At 37.0% G+C, this 24,079-nt stretch overlaps 1 protein-coding gene across 1 annotated transcript in view; it reads right to left on the bottom strand.

The window, feature by feature from the left end:
• Window positions 1–22,744, bottom strand: part of LOC100708240 (canalicular multispecific organic anion transporter 1) — a 37,376-nt gene extending 14,632 nt beyond the window's left edge. Inside the window, exons 1-23 of the mRNA XM_019366604.2 lie at window positions 22,589–22,744; window positions 20,166–20,342; window positions 15,048–15,188; window positions 14,829–14,966; window positions 14,524–14,646; window positions 14,367–14,422; window positions 14,027–14,282; window positions 13,681–13,859; window positions 11,930–12,107; window positions 11,034–11,288; window positions 10,310–10,375; window positions 10,000–10,137; window positions 9,770–9,916; window positions 9,606–9,690; window positions 9,421–9,487; window positions 9,102–9,228; window positions 7,964–8,140; window positions 7,592–7,759; window positions 6,901–7,084; window positions 6,560–6,695; window positions 6,379–6,481; window positions 6,074–6,293; window positions 3,974–4,128 (exon numbers count right to left, since the gene is read on the bottom strand). Of these exons, the coding sequence (XP_019222149.1) occupies window positions 3,974–4,128; window positions 6,074–6,293; window positions 6,379–6,481; window positions 6,560–6,695; window positions 6,901–7,084; window positions 7,592–7,759; window positions 7,964–8,140; window positions 9,102–9,228; window positions 9,421–9,487; window positions 9,606–9,690; window positions 9,770–9,916; window positions 10,000–10,137; window positions 10,310–10,375; window positions 11,034–11,288; window positions 11,930–12,107; window positions 13,681–13,859; window positions 14,027–14,282; window positions 14,367–14,422; window positions 14,524–14,646; window positions 14,829–14,966; window positions 15,048–15,188; window positions 20,166–20,342; window positions 22,589–22,633 (3,321 nt within the window). The 5' untranslated portion in view covers window positions 22,634–22,744. The remainder of the gene's footprint in view (window positions 1–3,973; window positions 4,129–6,073; window positions 6,294–6,378; window positions 6,482–6,559; window positions 6,696–6,900; window positions 7,085–7,591; window positions 7,760–7,963; window positions 8,141–9,101; window positions 9,229–9,420; window positions 9,488–9,605; window positions 9,691–9,769; window positions 9,917–9,999; window positions 10,138–10,309; window positions 10,376–11,033; window positions 11,289–11,929; window positions 12,108–13,680; window positions 13,860–14,026; window positions 14,283–14,366; window positions 14,423–14,523; window positions 14,647–14,828; window positions 14,967–15,047; window positions 15,189–20,165; window positions 20,343–22,588) is intronic.
• Window positions 22,745–24,079: the final 1,335 nt, after the last annotated feature.

Raw genomic sequence — 24,079 nt, forward strand, 5'->3', positions numbered from 1 at the left:
AGACTAAACCATTACACACAAAACTTCAAAAACCTAAAGAGTGTGTGAGACTGCTAGCTGTGTCGTTCAGCAATAAACTTATCTACAAATGTGTTAGTAAAGAGTGACTTGTACTTCTGTCCCATTAAGCAACGGTTTAACAAATTTCACTGCAAACTATAAAAGGAATCTGAATTTAAATAGAACATAGTAGTGATGGATTAAGTGCAGGAAACACTAAAGGTGTCTATGGAACAAATCTCCTTCAACGTTCAAAATGACCAAAGTGAGGACTACAAGCGTTTCTCTCAGTTGGTTGTGTTTAGGGAAAAAGCAGCTAAATACACTGAGACTGCTCCACATTGTTAGTGAGTTAACTCTGGATGTCTGTAGGGTTTGTCAAACTTGGAGTGAACAAAAGCAGAAAAACAGTAAAAGATGCTGACAGTGAAAGTCTGGTTTATTTCATGAACACAATGAAACATTTTACAGTCCACAGAGCAAAGTAGCATACATGATAAATACATACACATAACACGGAGAGTGAGAAGTAAAACTCATCGTCTTACCACATGTTATATTCTGTAAACTTAAAATAAACCACAGAAATTAGAGTTTAGTGTTTTAAAGTCATCTATTAAAAACATGAGTCAACATTACTGAAGTGACACTTTAACGATGCTTCATATCACCGTGTTTATGATGATAAAACATGTTCTCTCGTTAGCACATGTCTGCGCTGTCACTTGTCATGAAAATGTCCAGAGCCAGGGTTCAAGCTTCCTCTTCAATTACCATTGATCATTAATAGTGCGCACAAAAGATTTGTCACATTATCCCCATGAACAACATGCTTTTATAGAAATCATTGTGACATAAATATTTAGATTCTTGTTTCACAATGTGCATGAACTCAAAATCTTTAGAGTTTCATATTTATAAAGTATCGCAAATAATACATTTATACCATTGTATGAGCTAGACTTCTTGTAAAAAATAAACTGATTGGAAATGCGTTTGAGAAAAGCTCCTGCTGTGACCTTCCTTCTGTGAGGGCACGCACACACACACCCACACACACACACACACACAGAGAGAGAGAGGGGGAGATCATTAATACAAAGGATTGGAGCCGTTTTTTTGGATTTTCACTTGTTGTTGGCTTTAATATGAACAGTCACATAAAATTCATTCCAATTTTTTGCCTTTGCTTCAATTAGGACGTTTCTTTAAATCTACCATACCTTTTATTGTTCAAAAAGTTTACTGACATAGTAAAGAAGTAGCTAGGGAACTCAGTAAGTATGAGCAACAATAGCTTAGGGACAGTTTCTCCAATAAAGAGGATTTCATCATCTACAGTTCGTCAAAAAAGTGACATTAAAACAATTCAGCAGATCCTCAAAGTATGGATACAAACTGTTTTCAGCTATAGAGGTAGAGGTACACTTCATGCACTTATCAACATACAGTTCAGAGGCTTGCATTAGAGTGCAATGGTGCTTGGGCATCTTTTATTTAGCATGGTTATACCATTGTGAATGTAGCTATATAAATGTGCTCAAGAGTCTATCATATGTTTGACATGCAACTAAAAATTCGAAAATATATTTTTAAATCAGTAACTTTGCAAATTTAGAGGAATTGTTTTCAGACAACATATGTGTCACATTTTAAACAGTGTTTGAATAATCAGCACTGACATACAGACATTTATGCGCTGGGTATAACAGACATGCTTACCATGTGAAAGGCCCGCGGATGTCTTGGAGCAGAGAAACACGCTGTATTGTTGCTTTTCTCTATTGTATAAGCAACGCGCGACTGTCAGAAAAACTCTGTGCGGGTAGTCGGCTCAACGCACATCCAGGCATCCGTGTGAAAGAAAGGCTCTCAGGATAGTCAGGCTTTTATTTATATTTGCATTCTGGTGCGTTAAAACTAGCAGCCTCTGTGTCCCGCTTGGATCATCATTCCAAAAATTCAGATATTTAAATAAAATGGTGAATTGGCTAGTGATGAGGAGCCACTTGGATCCGTAAAATGAGGTTTGATTAAATTAAACTCTTATGAACAGCCATGAATTCTACCTCTCTGCTGATGTGTTCCAAACAAACGATGTTTTCTACATGTCCAAACTGTGTGCTAACTACCTCACACCTCTGTGTCTGGGATCCGAAAAAATAAAAAGTTAAAACGATATACCTTGCGGCAGTTGTGAAGTGCTGAGGAAAATACTGTGTGTCTGATGGGGTGTTTTTATATAGGTGGATTTGGTTTCAGTTGGCCTCTGAGATGCAGATATAAAGAGCAGGTTGTAAAGAAAAAAGTGGAAAAAACTATGGAGGTTCGGTTAGTCAGTAGGAGGTGTAATTGCCAGATAAAGGAGCATTTTGTAAAGAAAAAAGTGGAAACTATGGAACTACAGTTGGGATGTGTGAGTGCTGGGATGCTCTTGATAAGGAAGCCTCTTTTTTTATTGTTTTATGACTTCTTCTGGTGACTGTTGGGGGCCTAACTGTAACCCCCTCTGTCTAACTGTTGCAGAGTTAAGAATATGTAGTTTTAGAAGTATCACAAGAAAAGTTTATTTCTAAAGGAATACATGTTGTTTGTGGTATTCTGTTTAAAAACTATTAGCCTCTGTGTCTTTCAGAGCGCTAAAGAAAAGTAAAATGCTCCTAAAGCAGTTAAATAATCTATGTGTAATCAACAAGTCTTACTGTTGCAGTGTGTTTGTGACTAGTAGATTATAGGGTTATTTTATCATAGGGCTAATTATAGGGCTAGTTGCATTAAAGGAACATTGGGGGTTGATACAGTGCTAGTGTGGCTAGGTGTGAATATGTGTTTTTTAGAAGTATCACAGTTTATTTCTAAAGGAATACATGTTGTTTGTGGTGCTCTGTTTAAAACTATTTACTCCTGTGACTGTTCGGAGCACTAAAGAAAAGCAAAATGCTCCTAACTAGTTAAATTAAAAGTAAAATGCTCCTAAACTAGCTAAAATAAATCATCTATGTGTAAATAACAGAGCGCTGACACCTATACAATCCTTAAAAACAGTTTAATTAAAACACATAATGGTTTCATTAAATAAAACGCTATGACCCCTGAACTCACATGCACGTACAAAGCCCGTTCACGCGCACACGCACTCACATGGACGCGCAGGGGAAAGGGGAGGGGTGAGGGGTGTGTGTGTGTGTGTGTGTGTGTGGGGGGGGCAAAAAAGTACCATTATATTACTACTTCTGTGTCTTATGTGAATGTGTTCTGCTTTGCTTCCTTGTCTCGTCAGTTCTGATTTCTCCCAGCTGTGCCTTCCTTCTGTGTCTCATTCCCCTCGTTACCCCTCGTTCTCTGAGTCAGTGTCGCATCGTCCCTCATGCTGTGTGGATCTCCCTGTGTCTCCCTGTGAGTTTAGTTTGTGATTTTCCAGTTTAGTTTAGTTTGCTTTTGTATGCTTTTCCCCTGCCAGCAAATAAAGCTGAGTTCTTTGTGTTTAAACCTCGTGCCTGAGTGCCTGCATTTTGGGTCCAACTCCTGCCTGCCACACAGCGCTTCATGACATATTGTAGGATCTTTAACTTTACAATATAATGTACCTTTAGCGACTGTTATTGTGTGTCAGCACTAGATAAATAAAATTGAACTGTACTTAAGGAGGCACTGGGGAAGAAAGCCTCTTTAAAGAAAGACGTAAAGAAAGAACAATTTTAAGAATATTTAGGTTTGTATTCAAAAATTTGGGATAAACTAAACTAAAACTAAAAAATATAAGTGGTTACACAACTTGCAGCAAACACAAATAAAAGCTTTTTTAACGTTAAATTTAATGTTTAGTTTTTAAATTTTTTGCACTGTTATTTTAGAATGACATCATTAAAAACTAGTTATATTTTGTTTTTGTAATCATACAAGCCACAAGAAAATAAAACAAATATTGAAAACTATGAAAAGAATTCTTAAAAGGTGAACTACAAGACCCTACTTTTGCAAAGCGGTTGATCACTCTTCCAATAGGTGTGGTGTCAAAGAAAACCATAGGAACTCGCAGGATGTTGTTAAGAAGTCGTGAATGCAGGATACGAGATGCATTAATGGAAGCATTGGCTAGGAGCAGTGTGCTGAGGAACACAAAGAGAGCTGCAATAAAAACAAAAAAGTTTCTAAATAGTAGAACTACATTCTTAACAAAGACAAATCCACTGTGAACAGAACCTTGAACTTACTGTAACACTCAGGTGTGCTTTTTCCTGCCTACTGATATAGAATGGCTGTTATTATTATTAGAAAATAATATGTCTTTTCGCAAATGCTAATTATCACTAGGAATCTTGTTAATTGGAGTTCAGACAAGGTTTGGATGTTCAGAAATTCTTAATGACAAAGTTTAGCTTGTATGAAATTCAGGGTTGCAGGGGCTGGAGCCTATTTCCACTGCACAAGCTGGACAAATTGACAGTCTGTCGCGGGGCTATAATGGCAGTACAAATGGTATTTAACTTTTTTCATATTCAATTCTTATTCTCATGAAAAACATTAGTTCAATCAGTTCAATCATCAGTTCAATGACAGTCTTGGTTCTTTGTCCTTAATTTACAATATAAAGCAGCTGGAATAAAACATTTCACTCTGACATAGTAATTGGTCCCCCAATCACAATATGAAAGAGCAACCGGCACTATTTTTTGTTATCCATGCCACCATTGACAATTCAATAATAATTTATTGAATTTATTGAAAAGGAAAGACACCAACCTGAACTAAAATGATCCATGTAGCAAACAAAAACTGTTGTCAGCCGCCACCCTTATATCGCCTTTGGGCTGTTGGAGCCTTGACCTGACTCTTAAAATTGGGTAATTGGGTAATTGGAAAAAAGCACTATGCTGCTGAAAAATGAAAAATAGATATCTGCAAAATTCTGCCTAAATATGTATTTTACCTGGTTAATGCGTGCGGCGGGGCGTGGTTTGCAGCTCCGCTGCAGGGGAGGCGGACGCACCTGAGCGACACCCGCAATCACGCCTCGCTGCCTTTACGTCTGCGCTATCTGTGCTGTTGTGTTGTTGGTGGTGTATGTCGGGCTGTGAGCTGAAAAGCTACAGCCGGCTGTATGCGTACAGCAACCGTGTGTGAAAAGTGGTCAATAAAGAGATGCTCAAAAGCATGTTCATGGAAACATCGTCGGGTCTGCCGTGATTTGTTTACAATGGGACTTCTGCTCCTGAACCTCTGCGCACAGAGTCCGCAAATCGGGGATATACGAAGTCAGTTTACGCAGGACTGTAAGCTGTCGTCTGTCAGGCGTGAGCGGTGTTTGTTTTTAACATAGTTCACGTGGAGAATAGCTGCTGACATAATGTGGATCCGAAGATCCATAATTGGCTTACCTGGGGTTGAAAGTCTCGATAAATGCACGGCGTTTCGGCGGGTATACCGGCTTCCGCGAGTGTGACTCTTATTTTGAGCGATGAAAAAATAATAGAATATAATTTTATTTTTATATTTCAATATCACAATAATCTTCCAATTTAGAACTACGAGTTAAAAAGAACTAACATAAATAAAATACACTTCAGCTAAATACTTCTAATTTATTTTCCCAAACCACGCGGAGCCGCAGTATAAGGACTAAAGAGCCGCATGCGGCTCCGGAGCCGCAGGTTGCCGACCCCTGCCCCAGACCAAACAGCTCTGAAGCATCCTCCTTATTTTTTGTTTTCATTGATTAGTTTAGTTTTATTATAGTCCAAGTAATTTAGCTTGAGAAGATTCAGTTCAGCTTAACTGAATTCTGTATTTCAATAAATTCCTCCTAATTGTCTCTACTTATTGACATAAGAAGTTATAGGTGCCTATGCACTTTGCAGCATGGGTCCCTGTGACAAAGGACACAGTGCACAACTCCTCTAGTAAAGACTGGATGTTTAGGTTGTCTATAAAATGCTATAAAAATGAGTGGATTCTAAATAACAGGGTACAGAATTTTCCTGTCTTTAAGACATACAGTTCCTTAACTTTAACTTATTGAAACTTACTTACCTGAAAATATTTGCAAATAGAAAAGGATTTAGAGTTCAGTTACCCTGAGCCACTCCAAGAGCTCCGAACACTCCAACCCTTGTGTCCCTCTTCCAGGAAGGGTATGTCATGTTGTAGTACTCCACAGAATCACTGGTCCAGTCACTCAACCACAGATTTTGACCAATCAAAGCAACATTCTGGATGAAGTAAATCAGGAAAACCATGGCAGAATATCCCCAGCCCATGGCTCGCAGGTACTGCAGGAACACTGCAAGCTTCACCTGGAAATCAGTGGGAGACGGCACTCAGGAAACAGGCTATCATTTGTTGTAATCATATGCTAGTTGTACAAAAACATTTTGTTACCTGTCCTGTTTCCATAGTTTCCTTCTCTATAAGCTTCTGGCCTTTCTGTGGTTCATCAGCATTTGCAGATTTTTTAAGGGAAGTATTTCTTCTTAATCTGACACTAAAAGAAAATAGAGGAAAAAAATGAAATGGACATTCTGTTTCCCTGGTTTCATCTATAACTTTAACAAGCTCCTACCTGCCATGGCGCTGGCTGCGGCGGATGCTGTTTTCTCGCTCCAGTGTAAGAGAAACAGTGTCCTCCGAAGCACCGTCAGGTTGGGCATCGTCTCCATCTGGGATGAGCTCAAAGTCTTCTGCATCCTGGCCCTCTCCTAAAATAACAATATACATGGGTTTTACATATATGGCAGTAATTTATGGCACTTGGGTCAAATATGTGAACAACATCAAAACAAAGTATCCTTAAAAGATGACAAAAAGAAATTTAATTCATTCATATTTGTGATGTATAATTTTAGCATAGGTTTTGATGTGTGCAGATTATGTTGCTAAAAATACTAAAAAGGTTGTAATCACCTGTTTCTGAATTTCCCTGGTTGCTCTGCTCTTTGGCATATGTGTCAAGAAACTTAGAAAAAGCTCCTCCACTGGCACGAAGGTTTTCATAGGATCCAACTTCAGAAATGACTCCATTCTCCAAAACCACTATTTCATCCACGTAAGGCAGGAAGCTTATGCCATGAGTCACCAGGATACGAGTCTGTATGGTCAGAGATATATGACACTCAGGTTTGAATTCACCAATCAAATAGGGTTAGATAGGATTTACAAAAACACTAATAAGTATTAAAGAAAAAGAAAGAAAAATGCATAAATTATGTTTTAATTATGTTTATAAATTGACTGAATTGAAAATAATTGGTTTAATCATGTAAAAATCATTTATAAAACCAAACCTTTTCTAACTTATAATTCTATTTTCGAGTGGCTTTTATTCCTAACCTTTCATTATTAGCTATTCAGTTATCTTAGTCATTTAGTGTGATATTTAGCCTATTCATGTAACCTTTACGTAATGCTCTGGTCCTGGGTAAAATGAGGTAAAACAAATAACAGGTGGAATATCCTGTGCGGATAGTATTTCATGTCAAGATTCATCAGAAGAAATTAAATGGGGAGTGTGCGAGTTTCTTTTTCTTTTTCCTTTCCTTTCTCTTTTTCTCTAAAATAATTATCAAATGTTTAGCATATGTTGTTACACACAAACCTTGTTTTTAAGTATTCCATTGGGTCCAATTACATTTTCAAACAGATGCTTTCCTACATTGGAGTCCACGGCAGACAAAGGGTCATCTAATAGATAAATATCAGCCTGACTGTAGACTGCTCTGGCTAAGCTCACACGCTGCTTTTGACCCCCTGAGAGGTTGATACCCTGAAAAGAGAAGAAAGGAGGTAAAAGAGACACACTCTTTTAGCCTTTCCTATATAAGAGCTCTTCTGTTTTGTTACTTTTTTGTCATGTATTTAAGAAACAAATATTTTACATGTGTTTACAATAAACACCATACACAGCATTTGCATAAGGGAAAAAATATTTGTGTAACCAAAAACTTGAACCATTCAAAGTGTAACTCACTTTCTCTCCAATCTCAGTGAGGTCTCCTCCAGGCAGCAGCTCAAGGTCAGGGGCAAGAGCACAGGCCTGTATGACTTTTTTGAAGTTCTCTTCTTCATGTGGAGATCCAAACAAGATATTATCCTTCAAAGTAGCATTTTGGATCCAGGCTTGCTGTGGTACAAAAGCAAGAGAACCCTGGAAAGAAATAGATTATGACTCAATTACAGATGTCTCACTACATTGTCCACACGGTTTTATCCAGACCAAACAGTACAGTAGGTGAAAAAAAAAAAATCATTTTACTGGAAATGCTAGAAAACTCCACTGAACTCAATTTTTCAGAGAACAGTTTATTCTGTGGGTAAAATGGTTTGAGTTATGAGCAAATCATCTCCATTTCACAACATTTATGCAAAAATATACTTCTTTATTCTGCTGTTGCTGAATTAATCTCCCTCAATGCTGATGAGTTTAGACCAGATTATTAAAACTGCCTGGAATGAATTAGGCTTTTGCTGTTGTTTTGTTTCTGCATCTTTACTTTGTTTGTTCTTCAATGTTTAATTGTTGCATTCTTTAAAAAAATTTAAATATTGTATTGTGATTGTTAAATTCTTCTACGCCTTTTGTCCTTCTTGAATGTAACTACTGCTATGTAGACCACAAAAAGTTGATGCTGTTCATATAGACATAGTGTTTTCAGTGGGAATCTTTCAGTCTAAAAACACTTTGTCCAGATGAACAGAATCAACTTTTTGGGATTTCCTTATCTTGATGATTAAGAATGCATAAAGATACTGCTATATAGAGTAATTCTATACTTTTAGTCATAAAATAAACTCAGTAAATTATTCAATCAACATTGATTTTTCTGTATTTAAAAGCCAAAAAGATAAGGAACATAATTTCCTTATAGAATTATAAAGTATTCTGATTCTGATCATTTCCTGAAAAAGTCTTCCTTGATAAGAGATGAGGTAAGGCGCTGAAGTAAACACCAAAGCAAACTTAATTTGATTATACCACAGTCATGCTACATGTTCAGTTTTTTTAAAATAAATAATTATTGGTGTGAACATTTGTGTTATTTTAGTTAAGACCTAATTAGATGTTTTGGATTTTACACTGACAGACACAAATGAAAAAAAGCCATTACCCTAATGTTGATAAAACCTTTGGTACTGTGCATCTCTCCAAGGAGGGCTGACATAAGAGACGACTTTCCTGACCCAACAGCTCCCACTACGGCAACCAACCGACCAGGCTCAATGTCCAAATTCACACTGGACACACATAATAACTGTGCTCAATGCTGTGAACACATCAGGGGCAAATAGGCAGACTGGAAAAATTGAAGCAATGCTAGAAAAAAACCTGGTGAACATCTCACAGTTAATTAAGTTAACCAGTAACATGACTTGGTTGAAAAACAGTGATGTAAATGTGTAACTTTTTGATGAACAACACAGACATACTTCTTCAGGAGAGGCTTTGCATCTTTTTCCCAAGCAAAGGAACCATCACATACACTCACAGCAGTGTCTAAAAAATGAACACAGACCAAGACAGAGCTTAACAGATGATCTGCACATGTAAGAAACTGTGAGTAAGCTTCAGTCTTCAGCTGTAGAACAAGTGCAAATTCTTATGCTGAACATACTGAAACTGGGGTCTTGGTGCACAATGTCACTGTCGATGTCTTCCCCTGCCAGAAACTTCTCCAGGCGCTTCTTAGACACTGCTGTCTGAAAATTCAAAGAACAGGTTAAGTTTGATTTTATCACAGGCTTGATACATGTGCCTCATGTAGGTCAGTTCACTTACTTGCACAATGGAAGCAATGAGCATGGGCAGCATGGCAAGAGGAGATCGGAGGATGTTGAAGAGAGAGATGGAAGTAAAAGCTTTCTCGGCAGTTAACACATTATCCTTGCTCACACTAACAAATACTGCAAACGTGGCCAGAGAAACCTGCAAGTACAGACAGTTTAGGAAAAAAGATTGTTTACCATTTGATTCTAGTATCTACAATGACATCCCTTCACAGAACTCACCAGAGCTGGAGCAGAGCTGAAGAGAAAGATAGAGACGGATGTCAGGTAGGCAAACTTCTTCATGACCTTTAGTTCTTCCCCTCTAATGTCTTCCACCTGCTTCTGGAAGGATGGCTCCCAAGCATACAGCTTCAGAATCTGGTGAGAGAAAAAAGAAAAAGACAGGGAGGAGGCAGTGAGGCAGAAGGAAGGGTGGGGCAGCAGAGCACTTATGGTTCATGACGTCACTGCAGTTTCATGAAGCATCAAAGCCTTAGACGTAAGGAAGGCATCTACATACACCATGGATACACTGAACAAAAGAGCTCACCTTGATCCCATTTAGAATTTCATTCATGATTTTCATTCTCTTATCTTTAAACTTCATGTTCTCTATCTGAAAAGAGACACAATGTAGCTCATGTTAAACAGGCAATAAGGAAATACTTAAATAAAGTGTTTTGAACAGCAATTTATTTTGTGTAATTCATATGAAAATAAAAAACTAACTTTTTCACCAGCAAGAATCACGTGTTCAAAGTTACTGAGATCACTTTCTTCACATTAATGTTAATATTAATTAAACTCCAAAGAAATTTTTGGTCTTTTTATAGAAGGGAGACTGGTCTATGAGAGCAAATCTGTATGTTGACTGTGAGACACGTGGCTGAGCCTGCATGCTGCGTCACTCAATTGTCCAACTACTTTTGAGCCTCTGAAAGTGGGGGACTGTATAAAAATCTATTAAACAGTCAATGCAATACTTTAGTTAAACATTTTGAATAAAAGCTATTCAATTTATTGTGTGAACTATTTACAGCACTGTAAATAAACGCACTGTTCATCATAAAGAGTCCAGCGTTTGGGTCCTCATTCCTCACATCCTGACGGGCTGCCATGCAGACCATGACATAAACAATCAATCCAATACTTTAGTTAAACATTTTGAATAAAACATTAAAATTTGCAGTTTAATCTCATCTTGATTATTTGATTTAGAATCTCGCACAGAGGTTTACAGAAGCAAAGAAGATTTGGCAAGTTTTTCCCCTGACCTGTAGTTTTCTGGCCTTGGTTGCTATCAGTGCATTGGTTGGAATTAGTAACACCATGACTCCCAGTCCTGCCAACACAGATGGCCCTAACTCCAGCCACAGGAAAACAATGGATATGATGATCTGCAGAGGGCAGGACCACAGCAGGTGGAAAGAGATGGTCACATCATTGAAGCACTGGGCATCTGCTGACATCAGGTTCACCATTTCCCCTACTGTTGACTCCTTACGAGTATCATTGGACACCACTAATGCCTTAGAAAAGGGATAAAAAGGGCTTATTAATTAGAAAGTGGGGTGGAAATTAAGTAAGAGAAGCATATAACTGATATTTTTTCTTACTCTGTATGTTTTTGTATATGTGCAAAGCAGGAGATGGATCTTCATGTCACTTTAACGCCCCCCCCCCCCCCCCCCCCCCCCCCCCATAACCCTAGTCTTACCCTATATATTGAAGAAAGCAAAGCTCATTTTCTTTTAGAAATAATATAAATAGTTTTTGATGTGTCAGAAGGAGTATTTTCTTAATTGCCTGATTTCCAAGATTAGGTCAAACTTAATAAAACTTCATAAAAACAAAAATGATGTATTCTGATTGGCTATACAATCAGGGTCTTCACCAGTAGTGACTGAGAACTCACAAAATTAATCATTGAGATCATTAGTAAACGTATTGATGGAAACTCGAGCTACAGACTAACACAGGTGTTTTTTCTGTGGCAAGTATGTGCTGATAAAAGTTTTTTAAAACTGAAAAATCTGACAACTGACTTAAGCAGAAAATTATGACCAGTAATTCTTTTCTTCTAATGTGTAACAGTAATTTATATTATACAGCATTTGATTTTTTTTCACAACAATGTCAATAAATGGTGTTCTGTCACTCCTGCTTTTACCTTTTTATACACAGCAGCCATAAGTGCAGTGTGAACCTTCATCCCCAGCACATGGCAGCGCTGGAAATACTGCTGTAGGGTCAGAGACTGTAGCAGAGCCACCACCATCAGCAACACTGCATACAAATAGCCCTCCCAGGCATACCTGGATTTGTCCTGAGTGAACGAGATCATCAATCTAGGAAAAACAGAAAAAAAGCAGAAAACATGCTAATCTCCTGCTTCATCTTCAGCACTAATCTAACAATGTCCTCATTTCATCCTGGCACTCCTGTTATCGGTTATGAATGACTAATGTTGTTTCTTCTCATCAGATCTGAGAGAGGGTGAAAAAGGTTTAACATCCATTTTAAAAAAAACCCATGATTTATAGTTTTAATCTTTATTTTTATCTTCATTTTTTAAAATCTTTCTTTATTTTTGTTTAAAGATAAATCTAAATATAAGTTTGATCAATATGTCAAATGAGAAATGTAGTTTAAGTAGTGGAAGAGTCTAGATTTTGTGTCTGTAGACATGATCTGGCTTAGACCTTTAGTATTGTAACAGTTAAAAGCAGAATCAGAATTAATATGTCATTTAGCTGTTAGTTAATAGTGATAGTTATTTGCTAGAAAGGAGGAGAAAGAAGGGGAGGCAAACAGGCACTTGGCAGAGTATAAAAGAGAGCGCCCAGAAGCATTCTTTGTTCTTCCCCTCATCTGCTGTGAGATGAGCAGTTCAGAAGATTGGTTTTGTATTTTTGGGGACTTTTTTTCTGCTTGTCTGTGCCATGTGTTGGATTATTAACTTTGAAGAGGGTTTGACTTCCATTGTTGGTGGATTGTAACTTCCCAATTTTCCCTGTGTATTATAATTTTGAGAAGATTTGAATGTCCTTTGTATTCCCGGGGGTTAGAATATCCAGGGAATGCTCTCCTGTTGAATGATTTTCATTAATACAGAACACTGAGATAAGCATAACTTCAGACCTGGATGTGACTGTCTCCTCTCCAATGTTAAGAACAAAATCGGCATGAAGTCACTAAAATTTCCTGCAATTAAAGTCTAAATTGTGGATATTCACCTTTTAACCCGTTGTGAAACAGAACAGGTAAAAATCTGAGTATTATCCCATTTTACAGTAAATAGCTTTTACAGGTTACTTCAGCCATTAACGCATAACATACCCTTGAGGCCTACTGTTAAGCCCCCTAAAGCTAACCCACTTAAATACCAAGTGCACCAATAAAGAGGAGAGCTGCTGTAACTATGTGCCTGACGGAGGCCAGGACTGCAAAGCTACTCAGGTCCCCGGCTTTCATCAGAAAAGCAGGGAAGACATTCGTATGATTTTGAGACTATTAAAGCTGGGCGAGCCCCCTCAGCTACATCAGCCCCATCTGAACTCTGCATTGCCTGCAGGGTAATACTCATACAGCGATGAGAACTTCTTAAACAGAGAGCTGACCCACACTTCTTGTACTGAGGTGCTGGTCCCACACATTGACAATAGTGAATAGTTAACACAAAGGATTTTACAAGGTAATAGCAAGTAAAATTAAAGAAAAAAAAGTAATTTGATTGTCTTATTGAAAAATATGCTTTAGAAAGTCAGAACAGTGAACCATTAAAAGACCACTGTAGTCCACTACAGGGTACAACACAGCTGAGTTTCTGGTTTAAGTCCAGCGACATTGTACAAGAACAACATTGTTCTTCTCTTAAATCTGTTGTTTTATTTCTGTAACGTTCTCTAATATCTTACTCACTTAAGAAGCTGAGGACTGACGAAGGTTAACACATCCTGCAGAAGTTTGAAGCAGACAGATTCAATCAGAATCCTTTTAAAGGTCTTATAAATGGTGGTAATCAGCCATGAACTGGGATAGTTCTCTTCCTCCTTATTGTCCTTTTTCTTCTTTTCATCTTCCTTCTTCCCCCTTTCCTCCTAAAAGAACAGATCGATCATTCAAGCACAGTTGATGAGATTTGTTCAGCGACAACCTAGTATCTGGGATCTTTAAAAGGCGGTCATGGTGTTGGTGAAATGTGTTTGGACTGTAGCTCAATATTATGTACATGTCTGTGGAAGTGTTTTTGTTTGAATGCTCTCACCATCATTAGTACATCCTGACTCACACCTTTCCCCAGACCACTGGAAAGGCCACTTTGCTGTGGGTCTTCCTGGGCACTGTCTCTGGTTTTAGCTGATTTCTTTTTCATCTTGTTCTGGAAGCGGACCCTAGCTGCATCCAACTCAGGCTTCATGAAATGCTGGAAACGCTCATTGATGAAAGCAGTGCTATCACTCTCATTCAGATCCCACATGTCCTCCTGAACCAGAGGTTGTTTGTAGCCTTTTAAAACCATACTGTAAAAACAAAGAGAACTTTGAAGACACGGAGCACATATGTAGATGATGTTAAGATTCGTGCTATACTGACTTTAATGTTACCTGTTTAACCAGTTGAACGTGATTCTGCTCAAAAATGGTGCACCTGCTTCAGGATTCTGTGGATAAAACAAGGTTCAGTGTATCTTATTTAATCTATACTTATGAACTTCGCCCTCTGAAAACAAACAAAAAAAAATGAATAACAAATAAAGGGTACCTTTTTTATAAAGTCTTTAGCTTCTGGGGGGATATCAGCCACAGTAGAAAGAACTAGTGCAATCAGTTCAAGCCCAAAAGAAATGTAGAAAAGGCTGAAACGTGGGACATCACGGACCTCGCCCTAAATACCAAAAATGAGAGAAAGAAAAACTTTAAAGGGTCCCGAAGAAAAATGAAAATGGTGTGTTACTCAAAATATGGAGAGTTAAAAGTCAATCATATCAAGTTATTGCACCATGTCTGAGTAAATCTACTATTTGTCTTCTACTTTAATCCAACTTGATCACATGTCTTCACTCATACCAGTCTGAGAGCCTCTCGTAGGAGGGTCTGGAAAGGAAAGATGTCACACACTACAAGGAGTAACCAGAAGAGGAAAAGAGAGGCAGAGTCTATTGCTCCTTCCCGTCGTAATCCTTCATGGTAGAGCAGGACGAGGATCTAACAAAGAAGACACATCACAACATAAAAAACACATCCTTTCAAATTTAAATAATTAAATATAAAGGTTGCTCTATTTACCCATGTGACTGCAAATAAAACCGGATTTGCGTAGTATACACCAGCATTTGTTGAAGATTGGTCACTGTTTGGACCAAAATCTTCTCCTAGTGTGACTCCCAGGTGTGCTATGGCCGTCAGGAACAACAGGGACACCACAAGCTGAAGGAAGAAAACACAGACCAGACAGGAGAATAAATCATGTTATTCCATTAAAAATGTCTTTTCATAATGTTTTATATTAGATTTTAACCAGTACTGTGTTTTTAAGTTTTCATGGGAAAACAAACTGAGTTCTTCCCTTCAAGGTTTTGGAGAAGTGATAACAGATGCTTCCATTTTTGCTTAACATACATAGTGCTGGAATGACACATCTCTTTGCCCCTTTGCTGTGATCACTTGTCCTTTCCATGTTAGAACATTTCATACACAGTATAAGAAACTCACAGAGACAGGCCTCTTGGTGTTTTTGACCTTAATAGAAAATTTTCACCAGCTTCATTAGGTTCATTAGCTTCTTTGTACACCTTTGCTGTTGAATCTTTTCTTACATTGACCCTTTCAAAAATGTTTATTTTTTTCCACGTCATGTCCTAGAACACAGGTGCCGAACTCCAGTCCTCGATGGCCGGTGTCCTGAAACTTTTCCATGTGTCCCTGCTGCCACACATCTGAATAAAATTCAGTAGGTCATTAGCAAGACTCTGTAGAACTTGACTGCATGCTGAGGTGGCAAATCAGCAATTTGATTCATGTTACAGCAGCTCAAGAGTAAATGAACATGGTGCAATTAAAGTAGTTTTAGAAGTGCTTTTTTGTCTTTTTTTTTAATTATTTACTTGAGTAGGGTTAGGGTTTGCCACCTCGACATGCAGTCAACTGTTAAGGGTTCAGAAATTGAGGAGGAATCCAAAAATAATAACCACAGATCCTGCCGGGTGCAATTAGACGACATTTTAATGAATACACATGTGGAGCCAACACTGTTCAGATTCAGTGTTGAACTGTCTTACAATAGTCAGAACAAAGACTTTATAGGGTTTCTGTTGCCAGGCAGACTCAATACAGCATACGTCAATCCAAAACCACAACCGTTCAGTCAACCCTTGACACAGTTTAAAGAACACCATCTTCGGCTCGAACCCAGGTGCTTCCTGTCACCATCCTGCCCAGGCTTATCTTCTGGAACATCAGGCCCACGTTCTGCACAAACTGTCACTCATGCAGGCACAACTTTGCAGTTGCAAGCAAAACATAATTAAACTCTTACCTATATAAATGAGTCTACCTAATATGTGTGTGTATGTGGGTGTCAGCTTCTGCTGCCCTCTGTTTCACCCTTCACTTCATCAGCTAAACCTTGTAACCTTTCCACCAGACAGAAGGCCAGCACGTACACAACTGAAACTATGTGTGTGTATGTGTGTAATAATCTTGACTGATATATAAAATGTATAAAACAAATGTTTCAATCTAATACAACTACTTAAAGCTTAATCAAAGCTTAATCAAAGATATAAATGCGTAATAAAATAACCTGCTCAAAATACTTGCACTCAGACTCGGCTTTCAGTTTCACTTTTGCAAAGCCTGGCATTTCCTGTCTCCTTTTGCACAGAGTATATTTCCTGTCCCTGCATTTTGCACAGAAACATTTAAGATTATAGGAACATTAAAAAGCATTTAGAATTATAGATTCAACTCAACAGTTTAAAGTGGTTCTTCTTGGACCTGTCATAAAAGCTTAATTGGGTGCCAATATGTTTAAACATCTAAATGCAATATCAATATTAATAATTAATGGAATAGTAATAATGATCATAAAAAATAGCAGCAGAAATAGCAGCAAAATATCCTTTTAATCTCTACACAACGCATCAGAATAATATAGTAAAATAATGGAAAATGTGTTTGATGTTAAAAATACAGAAATTTTCTATAATTAAAATATACAGCATTTCTGTTTTGTTTTACAGGACAGTAAATTAAGTTTGTAGCTTTAAACTTACAAGAAATCTTATATACATTTACAGATTGTATATATTGAATATAATTTATTTATAGGTGTAAAAACAACAAAATCGCCTAAAAATAAGGTCAGACACTGTTGTAATACAATTATATCAGGCTTAAAATTGCATTAAAATACTGTTATTAGTTGTTATTAGTAGTTCATGTACTTTTATTCCATATTTAATGCAAAAAAAATTATATACTACCCATAAAATATACGTAAATTAAGTAAAGTACTTAAAACAGTGACTGAGATTATCATTAGATTATTGACAATTTACTGTTCATTTTTAATTATATCAACTGTAAAATGGATTTTTATATGTATCTGAACATAAAGATAATCGACTGACTTTTTGTTGTATTGTAATCACAATCCTCTCACTCACAGTACAATTGACATCTATTAAACAATTAGGAGTCTCTACTTTCTGTGCTTCAACATTTAACTGTTAACAAACAGACCACAACGCAAAACATTTTGACATGTGTAGACAGCAAAGTTATCTTTCAGTAAAGATGAACTGACAACAGTTACAGTTTGGATCCACTGTGAAACCCAAAGAAACAATTTTTCACCCTCAAAAAGGTGGCCAAAGACCACTGTCCTTACTTTTTTTTTCTAGTTATACTTTTTGGTAGATTCCCTTTCAAAACAGGTATCATTGGATGGTACAGCCATTCCATTCAGGTTGGATCGATAGTCCAGTGCAACCATAGGTGCAGTTGGAAAGAGGTTTTCACAGTCTGTAAAATGAGTAATATATGTATTGAGTGTATTTCATTGTGTAGCTGTTTTTCTGCATTTGCAAATGCATTTGTGTTAATGCAATACTGAGAAACCTTCATATTAAACTGAAAACTTGTATTATTGTAGGGTCTACCTTACAATATAAGGCGCCTTGACGTGACTGTTGTTGTGATTTGGCACTATGTAAATAAAATTGAATTGAATTGAATTGAATTGAAGAACACTGAATGAGCACATGGAAGGAACACTGAGGGAAAAACTTCAAAGTTCTACAATCAGGACTATGTTAACTTTGTACTTTCCATGTACTTCTATAAACGTCCCTGCAAAGTCACAGAAAATCTTAGTGGTGACGATAAACAAGACATTTAAAGCACTGTAACTTTTGAGACTTGCAAACGGCTACACAACGAGCAGATTGGCAATGCGCCTCATTTTAGTTAGGTCCTGATGATGTATAGATAACCTTTTAGGGTTTTCACTGAAACACCACAGCTATGACAATTTCTGAACTTCCTTAAAATGCTTATTCAAACTCACCTTTTTACCATACCCCTTGACACCAACAAGTCATATAATGAATCTGCTGAGAGAAAGAAAAGCAAGTCTGTGCGACTGGAGGGTCACTTGAATAAATGAACCTGCCTAAATGCAAAGAAATTTGTGTACTGTACGGTATCTATTGCAGGTAGCCAAAAAGTTTGAGTTTGCTATACTTGACTTGCAGATGCGGTGTGTACCGTTGTGCCCTGCAGACTGTGACTGCTCCTTTTTCCTCCTTTCAAATGAACTATTGTTGTTTTTACAACAAAAAATGTCAGAATGTTCTAGCGTCTACTACTGTGCTTATACAAAAGTACGCACTGGTCGGCCTTCTACGGTTCATTTGTATAAATGATCAGTTTTCCTCTGACAACTTTTTCTCTAGCTTTTGGAGAAAAATCTTCACCTTCACTTCCAAAAGGTAAAAATTCCAAACTGTCAGTTTGGAAGCATCCCATAATCCACAATGACCTCTCCATATAAAGTCTGTTTCCTTTCTGTAAAGCTAACTGCTATTAGGCTTGAATGGAAAGTGCCCGTCCTTCACCCCTTGTTTCTGTTTAAAACTTTAAAACTGTGAACTCTTCCTGAAGTAAACTTTTCACTTCTTACTGACATTTTTGTATTTTTTAAAAAACTAAGCAATTACAAATACATTATGATAATTTTAGTGTTACAAATTTTATTTAAAAAATAATTATATTTAAAATGACATTCAATTATACTGTATTTTCAGTTATACAATCCTGTGATTCCATAGGCATTTAACATGTATTGTCCAAACTCATTAATATATATTAAGAATAATATAAAATATCTATTTCTATCTTTATAGGTTTATTTTATATTTACCAATTTTGGTCAATAATTCTAAAAAAGTACATAACCAATATAAAATGCACCATCTGTGAAGTTAGCATAATTATACCCTATGAGGGTTGGCATGGATATTATTTACTCATAAAAGAAACACTTATACATGTTGTCATCATTTTCTTGGGATGAACGTGTGAGGTCAAATATTTTCATAAATTTTACTTTATATGCATTTTTATGGTTTTGGCTGCAGTATAGTGAACTATAACAAAGCCCGGAATAAGTATGCATCTCACATACCACCGTGACCACCGTGACATGAGGCTAGGCTAAAAGCTCTTATACAGAAATAGGAGAGGCAGGTTACCACCCCAGATGTGTCCTCGCCTGACCAGAGGAAAGCGGAGTGCCAGAAGGCTGTGACCAGCCTGTGGGCCAACGAGGGAAAGCCAAGTGTAAACCACGGCCTCTCCCCAACAGTTCTGACCAATTAAAAGCACAATTTCATATATAATTCTTTGTAATGTTAAGTGAAGGTCACTCTCTTTCAAGACGTTGGTTACAGCTAACTGCTTGCAGACAGTGGTTTTCTGAATGAAAGAGATCCATGTACATGCTTATGGTTTGAACTGCTTGAGGCAATAAATGATTTGAAACTTGGATTCAGACTACGTCAATCTTTTACCCAAGATAAAAAGAATGCGCAACAAATGCTTCCATCAAAACACAACAAATGTGTTAACTGACAACAAATCCATGTAAAAGTACAGAAACTAGTTTTAATGTCATTTTGTCATCTTTTACTGTCATTTTACTGTAATTTGATTCATATTTTATGTATTTAAAAATAACAGAAATTCTGTTTTTTCTTTAAATTCTGTAAAACTTTACAGTAAAACATATTTTTAACAGTATACAGTTATACATTTGAAACTAGAAGACACCTACCTAAGCTATAAACTGAAACAACAAAAAATTTTTTTATGAAGATGTCTTTATTAGATAGTATTTCTTACCTGTTTGCAGATGTAAAGCTTGGACAGTTGTTTTGTGTTTACTTTTGTCCTCTGACAGAGAGCCAGCAGGTGCCATGGGGCACAGAGCCACAGGAAACAAAGGGGGATCCATACAAGAACTGTCTGTTCCACACATAGTGGGAGGTCTGGGTCTGGTCGCTTCAGATATGAAACATTCTGAAGGACACATACAAACAAACACACATGCATAACAAAGTCCTGCTGCCCTTCTACACTGTTCCAAAGAATAGTAATGTCAAAGTATCTTACTGTATATTTTACAGTTTTGTATTGTCTTTCTAGAATATCATTAAATTTACATAAGTAGACTGTGATTTTACATGTCAAAGGTAAAATAATCACTGTAAATATAGTAAAACACAATTTACTTGTTTTTTAAATATATTTTTTGTACATATGCATATGTAGATTGTAAAAAGACATTCAGAAATGTATCATAATTTCACAAATATTTGTCTGTTATGTGAGAGAATGATCTGTTAAATTCAAATGTAATACTATGGAAAAATATATAAAATGATCAAAAATTAATGAGAATAATCAATAATTAAAGGAGTATTTGAATTATAATTTTGCTGAAAAGTTCATGTCATCTAGGTCTGATTCAATAATTCAGAGGTAACAAGTGAAAATATAATTAATAGGAATAAAACCTAAAAAATACATATAAAACATTGCACGGCCACGCTGTGCTAATTATATATTTTAAAAAATAAATGTAGAGGTAGGAAATGCAATTAATATAAATCTCAAAGTATTCACAACATTCCTGAACAGAAATAGGCCTCTGCACCTGGGGTGAGGGTGTGGCCATGAAAACAATGTGACATGCATCGGCAAGGTCGCAGGTATGGCTGCACTGTAGGAAAAAATTCTAATATAAAAGTATTTTACTGTGCATTTTACAGTTTTGTTCTGTTCTTCTAGAATATCATTAAAGTTACGTAAATAGACTGTGACTTCACATTTCAAATGTCAATTAACGTTAAATCACTGTAATGTACTAAAACATAATTTTCATGATTATTAAATATATCTGTTTGTACATATGCATATTTAGATTGTTAAAATACATTCACAAATGTATCATGATTTCACAAATATCTGTCCGTTATTTGAAAGACTGAACTGTTGAATTCAAATGTAATGCTATGGAAAAATATATAACATGATTCCTATAAGCTTTTGTTACATCACATAAGTATTATTATCATTGCGAGTTAGGGCGATCGTGGCTCAAGAGTTGGCAGCTCGCCTTGTGATCAGAAGATTGGCGGTTCGAGCCCCGGCTCGGACACTCTCGGTCGTTGTGTTCTTGGTCAAGACACTTCACCTACTGGTGATGGCCAGAGGGGCCGATGGTGCGATATGGCAGCCTCGCCTCTGTCCCAGGGCACGCAATCCATTATTATTTAAACCAACTGTTAACTGTATATTTCTGTACATTTACGTATTATGCTTCATATTGCCACATTCATTGACCTTGTTTATAGGTACTTTCATTGTTTGATCACGTTACATTGTTCCTAATTTAATGTCTAAAAGCACTTGGAAAAGGCAAAATCCCATGTAAAATTAGCGCAACGAACTCTATATTCAGTACTGAAAATAACCGTATTTTTATGAGAAAGGTATTTTCTGTTATTTTACGGTAGTATTTTGGTGTCCCAGCTGCCGGAATATTACTGTTGTTTTAGGATTTGTTTTTTTCCCTATTTATAGATAATTTCATTGTTTAATCACATTAACATGTTCCTAATTTAATGTTTAAAATCACTTGAAAAGGCAAGATCCCATGTAAAATTAGCACAACAAACTGTATTGTCATTACTGGAAATAACCGTATTTTTATGAGGAAGTTATTTTCTGTTATTTTACGGTAGTATTTTGGCGCCCCAGCTGCCGGAATATTACCGTTTTTTTAAGATGTTTTTTTTAACAGTGTAAGGCAACCAGAAAGTTTTCTTAAAAGTGCAACTGATTAACTTTCTGAAACCAGAAACTTTCTGAAACCAGAAAGTTAATCATCTTCTTTTCTGCATTTTTGGAAGATGACTTTCATAGTTGCTGTGACAAATAGAAATCATGACCTTCCTGTTTGTCCAATCTGTGTTGAACGGGCTGACACAATAACATGAACAGCTTTTTACAAGTACATCTTTCATTTTTACTGCCTTTTAATCAGCTTCACTTTTCCTAAAGCTTTTATTTCTCCAAAGCATCACAAGCAACCATGTCCCTTATAATAATACCATGTCCATGACATGGTATTATAAGGTGTTATTATGTCTGTTTGCTGTCATTCTCAACATACGTTCCACACTATTTACTTTGTATGATATTAATTATTTGTTTGTTTGAATTTACCTTAATTCTTCAGTGTTTCTGTCTGTTTAACTCACCCAAAAGGTGGACCCACAGTACTCCTCCAGAGCTGCCGCACACATGCTTTACAGTGATAGCTTCAGTCAACCTCAGCTGACCAGACAAGCCAACGCCTCTCACCCTCTGCCCCACTACTGCCGTGTTTGACTCAAATACTGCTGCTTTCTCCTCTGTCCACCCACACTTCACTGACAATTGTAGGATGTGGCTGTAAGGGACTTTGATCCGTGAGGTTTTTTTAAGCAGAAAAAAAAAGTTGCTTATTCCCTCTACAGAGAAACAACATTAATACAACAGAGATGTGCTGTATTAGCATAGAGAATACAACATTTTGAATCTTTCTACAAACAGTACACTAAAGCTCTTCTAGTGAGTCAGTGAGAACATTGAATCGATATAGCAAAATCATTTATAGAATGAAGCTTTGTAATTTGTGCAAATAAGCTCCAGAGAATGGAAAAAAAGAGAAGGACTTGCATAAGTCTTACCATGCACTTTTAACTGTGTTAAGGGGAAAACCTACTGAAAAGGGGAAGGGGAGGGAGCATTTAGGGATTTGGAGGGAGTGGGGTCATTAGATCCCTTTTCCTGGGGCGATTGTGGCTCAAGAGTTGGGAGTTCGCCTTGTAATCGTAAGGTTGCCGGTTTGAGCCCCGGCTTGACAGTCTCGGTCGTTGTGTCCTTGGGCAAGACACTTCACCCATTGCCTACTGGTGGTGGTCAGAGGGCCCAGTGGCGCCAGTGTCCGGCAGCCTCGCCTCTGTCAGTGCGCCCCAGGGTGGCTGTGGCTACAATGTAGCTTACCATCACCAGTGTGTGAATGGGTGAATGACTGGATGTGTAAAGCGCTTTGGGGACTGAGAAGGGATATTTTACTGTTATTTTATCATTACATCAGAATCATATAATAAGCATTGCATTAAAGCATTTATTGAAGCTATTGACATTACATTAACGTTTGTATTACAGTGATTGTTATAACCGCATGTTAATCTTCTATTTACAGGTGTTGGTATAATCATATAATCTTTCACTGCAGGTGTAACCATGATCATCTTTATACATATTGCCGCTTGGTGCTTATTACGGAGTTGTGCTCACGTCAGTAAGGGTTAAAAGCTACAGTCAGCGGGATGTCTGGCTGAATTATTGAGGGAAGTGACGTAGAGCGTAGAAGGCCGCACATGCTTACAAGACACTTACATCATGTTATTTTATGATCCTTTATTTAGACATATCTTTTGTTAACCTTTAAGTAGTGTGTATTGGCAATAATTACTCATTAGTTCATTTATGTATCATCATTAATTGTTACTTCATTAGAGAATTTCTTTAGGCTGTCGGCCTTATGTTACAACTTGTATTACAGGTATTGTCATGATTCCATATTAACATTTTCTATTACAGGTGCAGTGATAATTCTTTTGTATAAACATACATTGTATTTTTTGTGCTTGCCAATGAGGGGGGCTCGGTCAACTAGTGGAGGGTCGGAAACTTTGTTCGGC

This window comes from Oreochromis niloticus, linkage group LG13 (assembly GCF_001858045.2).
Source record: "Oreochromis niloticus isolate F11D_XX linkage group LG13, O_niloticus_UMD_NMBU, whole genome shotgun sequence".
Lineage (NCBI taxonomy): Eukaryota > Metazoa > Chordata > Actinopteri > Cichliformes > Cichlidae > Oreochromis > Oreochromis niloticus.